Below are 9,801 nucleotides of genomic sequence, written 5' to 3' on the forward strand. Positions count from 1 at the left end.
CAATTATTTTTGTGAGAAAAGTATTTAATACTTTACTCTAACCAGATAATTTTTTATTCCCGATTATCCGATTACCGGTTTCTGAATCCGATAATAATCCATTTTAAGAGAAAAAATGTTTTTACCGATCCGATAAGTAATTATCGGAATTCGAAATTTTTCGGTAAGAAAAGTTTTTCGCTTTTTCTTCTCACCCCATTCCCTGCTGCGCACTTTTTCTTTTTCCTCCTCTTGCAACCCCACCGGACACCCGATTCTGATAGTTAGGTTCTGAGGAAGCCTGGAACAACACATACAAGTGTTAGAAAAGAAGTATACTCCAGCAGGAATAGTGTTAGAGAAGAAATTGAAAGAATAGTGTTAGAGAATGAAATATCTTCAAGTGATTACTGCTTAGGTTAGTGTTTCCATCTCTTATTTAGTATAAATGAAGGGTTCAGGTATTTCGATGTTTCAGTATTTCCTCACCAATTGGTGAAGGCAGAATTTCTTTATCATGATTTGATCTTCTGATTGAATACCATGAAGGAAGAATTGAGAATCATAGTTAATGAGATTCCATGGGGAGGAACAATTGGATCTGAAAGCTAATCACTACCTGCTACAGAAATCATATGGACAAAGAAAGCACGCACCCTCTAGCCCTAACAGGGATTGCTTTCTGAGCTCCTTCTTGAATCAGCTTCACATACGTAAGAATCGTAATAATTTTCCTTCTCTTGCTCAAAGAAGAATCGTGGTTGCTAGAGAGAGTAGAAGAAGTAGTATAGCACGCAAAATTCATGTAGTTTTATTGAAGGAAGGGAACGTACAACACCTATTTATTACTACAAGGCATCAGCCCCTCTCCATTAAAAGCATTATTCATGGACTAGTTCTAACAAAAGTTGGAAAAGGAAAAGCTCACTCGTAGGAGGACCCCCTTATCTGGCATTGCTGAGGTCTGTTCAAACGGCACATCTGGGGTAGATTCTGAGCCCTTTGACGTATCTCCCTCTCTCTCTGCTGATCTCCCCTCGAACCTTGCCTGCCATAGTCTTCTTGTGACCTTCCTTGCCTGTCGTAGTCTTCTTGGTTGTCTTCTCTGTATCCACCCCTACCATAGTCTTGGTCCCTTCCTCGCCTATCGTAGTCTTGGTCCCTTCCACGCCTTTCGTAGTCTTGGTCCCTTCCACGCCTGTCGTAGTCTTGGTCCCTTCCACGCCTGTCATCGTCCCAGTCTCCTTGCCTGCCGTAGTCCTGGTTCTGTTGGCCTTGCCTCTGAGCCCGGTCTGCCGCCTGCCTTATGGCCTGACACCTGCACCTTTCGTTTACTTGCCTCAACTCTCTGCAGCAGTTCTCCAGGGACGCTTCTTCGTAACCGCCACGCCTGAGGATGAGTTCTCCTAATCCTCGTCCTCCTCTCTGCAGGTATCGCTGGCAACTTCATCATGTACAATAATTAACAACAAAGAAAACAATGAGGGAGTTAGATTCCATTCCCAAAACCAAAACCCACGATTTTAAGGTAAAGTCTGAAGAAGAAAGCAAGAAACCTGTGCAAGCGCTGGCCGCTCAACTCCTGACGGCACTGCCTCCCGCTGCTGTATTGGTTATCAAGCTCGGCTTCTGCCATGACCATGAAGGCCACCAGAACTATACCTATGATCGCAAGCCGACCCATTCTTCCTCTCTGCTAGCCAACTCTTAGTGCTTGATTTCTTTACTTTGATGAGTAGGGAGAGCTAGAGAAGAAATATATATAGGAGATTGTTAGGGTTTGCATGGCAAGCAAGTGGAGGGAAAGCGATGAGCACGTCATGCATGAATTGGTCAGGCCGTGGTGGACAAGTGCGTATGCGTGGAATGATCATCCTTCCAAGTACGCAGTGTGCTGTGCGAACAAAGGGTACGTAAGAGAGATATTTGGGTTGGCTACTTTGCTGAACTCTACTTCTGTTTCTATTCTATCGTTTTTAGGTAAAACTTTTGTTTCCATTCATGGCATGCACATACTAACATAGAAGCCTGGCTATTTGTGATGCCACCTGCTTCACTCTACATACCAATGCCACACCACCTGTTTGCTATTCTTTAAAAAATTAAAGTAGTTTATATCAACTTGAATCAGAAAACATTTTCTTGCAAATAATTCAGGATTAAAAAAATAATAAAAAAGAGAGAAATTAATTACTCTTAATATGAATATTATCCCTTAAATTATCTAATTTATCAATTAAATCTCCTATTACTAACAATTTTAGTCGACTAACGGGGGTTGGTCCAAGTGGTAAGGAGCTTAATCCGCAGGTTCTGGTATCGAATTCTTGTGGATGCAAAAAATCCCCGTTGGGAGACTCACCCACCACAGCGAAGCGTGCGACATGGGTCGAACACCGGTTTATAAACCGGGGTTGCCAAACCAAAAAAAACAATCAATAAAGAATGAGTTTGGCCATTTAAGGCCTTAATGGCTAGAAGGCAATCAGAGTGAAATATAACATGCGATATCTGCAAATCAAGAGTTGCAAAATAAAAAGATGTTTTTGCCCAAATAAACTGGCCTGTGAGCAGGACTATCTTCTTCATCCAAATCATTTGCATAACCTGAAAATAGGGGTTGCACCACAACCGACTCTTGGCTGCTTGCATTTTCCTGAGCCACAAAATTTCATTTGATAATCTGTACATCCAATTAATAGAACGGGTAAAAGAATGATTTTTCCCATGAAATAACATTTCATTTCGGTCATTCCATATCACCCAACATAAGATACTGCAAATAGTAAAGACAATATCACGTTGATTATATCCATGGAATTTGTAGTCCAAAAAATCTAACCAATCATGCATACTATTTCCCACAAATTCTGATGTATTAATCCGTAGCGGGGAAGCCCTCTAGCAAGCTTTTGCACGGTCACAATGAAATAAAACATCATTAAACTTTCAACCTGGGATGTGCATAACAAGCATATTGGCATCAAGCTACTATTTCTTTCAAATAAGGCATGTTGGGTAGATATTCCCTCATGTGCAGCTTTCCACATGAATGTTTTAATCTTGGGTAATGTTTTAATTTTCCAAATTCTACCCCAGTTTATACTTGAAATTGAAGAGTTAGAAAGACCCATAGCAGTGTTGGTATTTTGAATACAATGATTTGCTGTTTTAACTTGAAATTCACCATTTTTTGAAAAAACCCACACCCAATGGTCCTCTTTGTCCTGTGTCATAATTGGGATTGTTAATATAGCTTTCTTTTCCAATTAATTATAAGGTCTTTCCTAAAAAAAAATTGATCGACCATTGTTGGCAGGATCACCATGGAATGGGCAACCTAAAATACTTTTATAGATGAAAATATCCCCCCACCCTCTCTCATCCCCCAAAAGAATGGAATATGATCCACTCGAAAAGATGAAGAGTTTGTATCACCTCTCGTGATGGAGAGCACAACAAGCTTTCCTAACACTTTATGACCACAAAAATATGAATAATCACACAAGACACACTATGCGTCTCACCTTTTAATTTCTTTTTTTTTAACAATTTTACCCTCGTAAATCCCCTAATTTGTGGTCACAAAGCATCCAAAGAGCACATTGTCAGGAGTGGTGATCTGGACTCAAGGATGGGATGGTATCTTCCGGTGGCAATGCATCATTGTCCTCATAAGTCCACACAAGCTTTCTTAATGCCCCCACAAGAAGGAAAGCCTGGATAACTTAACCCCATAGTCAATCTGAAACACAATTACCTAATTTTGAGTTATCTGGTCAGCTTATAAAAATAACTGCAATACCCAACAATCACCTGTTTCTTATCTGAAATTGCTTGAGTACACGAACGAACTGTCGAGATCGAGATCTAGACCGAGATTTTGATACCGACCATCCATATTGAAATATTTTCGCAACCAGTCAAGTTGGTTTCTTATCTCTTATGCGTCCACTCACATTTCATGTTTGTCATGGACTTCTTCTGCCAACAAGTCAAAAAGTAAAATTTGAACGCCTTGAGAAGCGAAACAGGATGGAAAAAGAGAAACAGAAAACGATTAATTTCTTTCTTATTTGTTCAGTAACAAAAGCTACCTATTCTCCAACAATAAAATGAACTTGCAAACGCCTCTCTTAATCTTGCATTAGAAAAACTAATCACAACTGGGGAATGGAGTGTTTGTGATGGATACAAAAGAGATCAAATATCGGAGAAACCATTTGATTTCAAACAATAGACATTTTTGAAAGACCATCATAGATATTCAACAACGCCACAGCACCACGGTCTGAACTGATGCTCTCATATGAGTGGAAATTTACAAGTTGTTTTGCACAGTTCCTGTAGAAAACAAATGAGACATATAAATCTTATATTATAAAGAAAACACATTGATTACCTGATGTGTGCTACATCGTCTCCAGTAAGACGTTTTAAAGTTGCAGCAGTCCACATAGAGCTCTTGTCCAATGTAACCCTTGTGGAATTCTCCATAATCATAATCTGAAAATTAGTATTGCAAGTCAGAGAATCTGGAATGCAAACATACGAGTTGGGTGGATGTGACAACCCTCGTAGCATATACTGAGTGCTCAAGTATTGATATTTTACACAATAAAGGATTGGATTTAAAAAAAAAAAAAAAAAGCTCTAATGAAGAAATTTTAATAAAAAGGCAGATGGCACTGGCCTTGGCCCTAAGGAGGCTCTTCTCCTGCACATGGTTTTTGAGTCTAGACCCAATTAAAATTGGATGCTCATAGTCACTACAAGATGTGAAAAGCCAAAAACTCGAATATTAAACCTCCTTAATCTTATCACTCATGTTAGAAAAATTTACCAACAAAATATGGACAAACCTGAAAAGTACCTATCAGTTATTGTCAATATTAGCATGTTTTTTCTTTTTTTTTAATTTGAATTTGATCTATGTTATTTTAGGTGCACTTTACTACATCCTCAAGTAGTTTTAATATATATATATATATATATATATATATATTTAAATATATCACCATGATAAGTTAAATCCATGACTTCACTTAGAGTCATTGATTATTATAGTGTATTTTGAAATGATTGATAATAGTTTTCACCTAGTATTCATTAATCATGGTATGAAAAGAGGACGACTGCTGATTTGACATATTTTGAAGGGTCTATTATTTTCGTCATTTATTTTGAAGCGTCTGAAATTTTCTTTAATAATAACAATAATAACGATAAATAAATTTTAAAAAAAAATTATCTTACAACCATATAAGTTTGTCTCAGTACCAGAAAGAAGACGATAATAACATGTGGCTACAGGTTACGATCATGGCAGCTGTGGAGTACCCAAGTCTCCAAGCATGGGACATATTCATAGTTTTTTCTTATATGGTTTTTTAGTTTAGGCTTATTTAAAATTGACGCTTATAATCAAGCACAACAAAGATGAGAAAGATGTGAAAGAACAGAGATTCGAATCTAGGACCTTAATCTTATCATCTCCGTATAAAAGATTTAGAAACAAAATATGGATAAGAAAACTGATTTGCCCAAAAAAAAAAAATCCCTTTATTCTCAGCATAAACTAATTGTCAAACACCAGCCTCAGTATTTAAAAATAATTGATAATAGTTTGCACCTATTATTCATTTAATCATGCAAAAAAGCTCGAGGTGATCATATATCATTATTGGCTAAATTACTGCTACTTCCAGCCTCCAATACAAGGACTACAAAGGATCACAGGCTTTAGATGACATTTTAAAATACAACTTCCTCTTGAGGTTCAAGGATTAAAAGGAAGCATATTCTGAGATAATGGTTTCTCTGGGCAATGCAGGACGGCACAAGTGAAGATGATTTTTCTCAGGCAATTGCAGAAGGTTGGGTTTTGTGAAGGTTGCCAACAACAATGGTATCTAGGGCTTTCTGTGTATATATATATATATGTTGTTCCATTGGCCTAAAATGAAGGTGTTGTCATTGTTGGCAACTTAAGTGGGCTTTGATATGGAAATTAGATTTGAGAGAAAGAATCCAATTCAAATAAAGAAAACTCAAGAATCCCGGCCCGTTTTTGAGGGTCTCTGTCCAGCGTTGATCAACCCTTTCATCGGATGGTCATATAGTGTCCGATTGAACCGATTTTTGGAGGAGAGCTTCATGACTTCTTGATCTTCAAATCCAACGGTGGGATTGTTCATTGGAGATCTCTAAGTTAGTCCGATTGGTACGTCAAAACACTCCTTGTTTAAGTCAGATAGGAACTCTGAGTTTGACTCAAACTCTGAGTCCAGTTTTGATCAACCTCTTCATCGGATGGTCATCCAGTGTCCGATTGAGCTGATTTTGGAGGAGAGCTTCACGACTTCTTGATCTTCAAATCCAACGGTGGGATTGTTCATTGGAGATCTCGAAGTTAGTCCGATTTGTACATTAAAACACTCATTGTTTAAGTCAGATAGGAACTCTGAGCTTGATTCAAACTCTGAGTTAAATTAATCTATAAAAGGAGAGCAAAAGAGGAGGACGTTTTGAGGAGCTTGGGAATAGCGTGGAGGTCGAACCAGAAGACGTTGGTTGGCTATGGAGATCTGAAGCATGGGAATAAGAAGTCTTTTGTTTTGCTGAACAAGAAAGAAAGTGAAAGAGAAGAAAAGAGAAGCAGCAGAAGAAAAGAAGGGAACATGGTTGTATGGCTTTTTTAAAGAGAGAAAACTGAAAAAGATTGAAAAGAGAAAAAAAAAAGAGTTGGAGAAAAAGAGAAACAAGTATTGTTACCATGCATCTTACACAAGTTGAGGTAACCCGTATTCACAAGTGATTGTCTATTATTTTCGAGATTATGTTTAGTGATGAAGAATCTATCTCATGAATGTAATTTGGGGAACTTGAATTATTGGTTTACATTGTGACCTAGCAAGTTGGAGCTTGTCTAGGGGGTTGGGGTTGGTGCCTTTGTCCGAATTGCATTTTAGACTATAACGGGGATTGGTGTTCTCGGACCTGTTGTAGCAAATCAAAATAATGTGACCTAGCAAGTTGGAGCTTGTCTAGGGGGTTGGGGTTGGTGCCCTTGTCTGAATTGCATTTTAGACTAAAGCAGGGATTGGTGTTCATTGACTGTTGTAGCAGTCAAAATATCTAAGAGTGTATTGAGTAATATACGAAACCCTATGTTGGGTATTATTCCGTGGATGTAGGCAATTTGGCCAAACCACGTAAACTCTGGTGCATTGCGTTTTTGTTTATTTTTCTTTGTTGCACATATTGGAGTGCCTTGATTGCAGAGTGGTGGTACACTGTCTGGTAGACCCAACCACATTGTGGTGAATTTTTGAAGACACTGATTCACCCCCCTCTCAGTGTCAATCTGGGAATAACAATATATATTATTTTATTTTGATAAATCTGTTTTATGTAATTGCAGCCAAGTTTAAAGAAAACCCTACATCATGTCATAGTATGCCCAGCTCGATTTCAGGTTTAATACCACTTGCAGCCAAGTTTGCAGAAAACCCTTCATCATAAAGCCAACACTATTGAAGAAAGTCCAACCTCAAGTTGTCTCCATTTTCCTTTTGAGTTCCTTTTGAGTTCTACTCTATAATTTTTATTGGAAAATGAGCATATATTAATGAAAATACTTATTAAGAGGAGATTTTGTGGAATAAATGCATGAAATAATTATGGACAATTGGGTGTTTCAAATCCCAAGAATGGTTCATGCATGAAATTTTAATGAATGTTTCGGCTTTACTTTTCCCAACCATTGTTTATGAATGGAGGGTTATGAGACTTTCATTTCCTAAAAAACTTCTCATTTCCCTAGCTTGGTTATAAATGATCGAAACTCTTCATTTTCCAAACTTGATTCATTAAGAACCAAAACTCTTCATTTTCTAGTTTGGTTGTAAATGACAAGAATTTTTCGTTTTCCCAAGCTTGTTAATGAGACATTGATAGTAATATGATATGTTCATTGTACGAACCAAGGACCTCCACTATAAATTGGAATCCCCCCTTGTTGAAGATAAGTCATTTTGGGTTTTTCACTCTTTTGATTTTGATTTACGAGTTGTACTAAGTTTGCTTTGAAAATCTTCTTAATGTTTTGTGAATCTTGTTAATGGTTTGAGAATCTTGTCGATTTGGATTTTACGGTGATGGAAGGAAGGGACAATTCATGTTCTTCGTAGCAGCCTACTTTGTGCTAGTATACTATTGTTCGTCATTATATCCAAGGAGACAAATGTCAGTTGAATCCTCAAGCACATTTTAGAGGGGACAAATCTGTTTTAAGGAAAGCGTCTGGTGTGCCTCGACGATTCTTCCTCCTCTTCTTATTGCCTTGACGATTTTCCTTTATTCTTCTCCTATTGACTCAAGTTCCGTTTACATGTCTTTCCAATTTTTTGTTAATTCTTTATTTTCCTTCTATATCTATAATTTGGCCAACAATTTTGGGAATTGATAGATATACACGAGAATACCTCAATGTAAGTCCTTGTTGTTATATCACTTTTTACCAACTTGCCCCTCTCGTTCCCAAGTTGGTAGATCAATCGAGTTTACCATCACCCTAGACAAGCCAGGGAACTCAACAGTGAGAACCAAACTAGGTTGGATAGCAGCCCAGAGGAAAAGCCTTGGCGTCATCCTAAGGACAAAAACTTGGCAAGATCGCCACTATACGTGAATATAAAGGCTTGGGAGCGCTACATTGTTGGGAAATTAACGTTAGCCCTAGATAACTGCTCATTGATAAGGAGACACCAAATCCAATTTGGAAAGGGTGTATCACTACAAAATTGCTTTTTGGACTGTCAGATCCGAAATTTCAGTCGAGATTGAAATTTCAATATGCACATTAAATGTGCAAGATCCAAGCAAAGTCAGTATCACTATACTCCCTGAAATACTCAGGATTTTGGAAGTGGAGTCGTATTTGGAAGCCCTAACCACCTTAGGTCCGACCATCAAGAAAGAAAACAAGATCACAGCCAACTGGATGATCCAACGACCTATGATAATTAGGTTTTACTATTTAAACTCCAAAACTACACATTCGAAGATAATTGATATTTTAGCTTCTTACGACGTGAGCTGTGACTACTCATTCTGGAGTTCTTTTAGCGCTAGAACAGTGTTATTTCCCTTGTTGAAGGCGACATCTCGACCAACTAGGTTTCTTTGTACACAAGAACCAAGCAATTAAGTGTACACTATCAGTTGATCTATTTTGGATGCCACACATATCATAGTTTACTAAATATTGATCTGATCCAAGCTACCAATCCTTAGAACCACAAAGGAGAAGCTATGAATTAGAGTTTGCTAAATGGTAGTCATTTAACGTAATAGTTAATGCATGAATAACTTCGAGTCACCATGCATACTGCATACTGCACTAAATGACTTTTACCATTCTACCTAAAAAAAGAAAAAAAGAAAGGCGTATGACTGAGTAATGTGGTTAGTATAAAGAAGAAGTGCAACCTCAATGTGAAAGGTAAGCAATCTTAGATTGTGAAAGGTAGAGATTTAATAGAAATTTTCATACTTAAATGAATCATGTCATTTCACATACTAATCGTAATAAATGATTTAGTAGCAGTTGTGGTTTTAATTCAGCAAAGGAAGATTCCATTGTTTTTCTTGCGCCCTCCGAGAGGTGTTGATTTTTTTCTTGCCAGTCGTCCTTGGAAAATTTCACATTGTTATAGGGAAACAATCAGGCAGCTGATTTCTTGGCAAATCGGGCAGCGAGATGGGGTTCTTTAGATGTTAATATACCCTAGACAGCATTGATAAGGAGTGAACTTGATT

General features: G+C 37.7%; 1 protein-coding gene across 1 annotated transcript; it reads right to left on the reverse strand.

The window, feature by feature from the left end:
- Positions 1-793: 793 nt before the first annotated feature.
- Positions 794-1,669, reverse strand: LOC149008121 (uncharacterized). The gene is made up of 2 exons (XM_089164567.1): positions 1,536-1,669; positions 794-1,423 (listed from the first exon to the last, which is right to left on the reverse strand). Exons 1-2 carry the CDS (start codon positions 1,661-1,663, stop codon positions 904-906), a joined length of 648 nt encoding a protein of 215 aa, XP_089020693.1. The 5' UTR covers positions 1,664-1,669; the 3' UTR covers positions 794-903.
- Between the last annotated feature and the right edge of the window lie 8,132 nt (positions 1,670-9,801).

This window comes from Hakea prostrata, chromosome 8 (assembly GCF_041222555.1).
Source record: "Hakea prostrata isolate BN-2017 chromosome 8, UWA_Hpros_2, whole genome shotgun sequence".
In the NCBI taxonomy this organism is placed as follows: Eukaryota; Viridiplantae; Streptophyta; class Magnoliopsida; order Proteales; family Proteaceae; genus Hakea; species Hakea prostrata.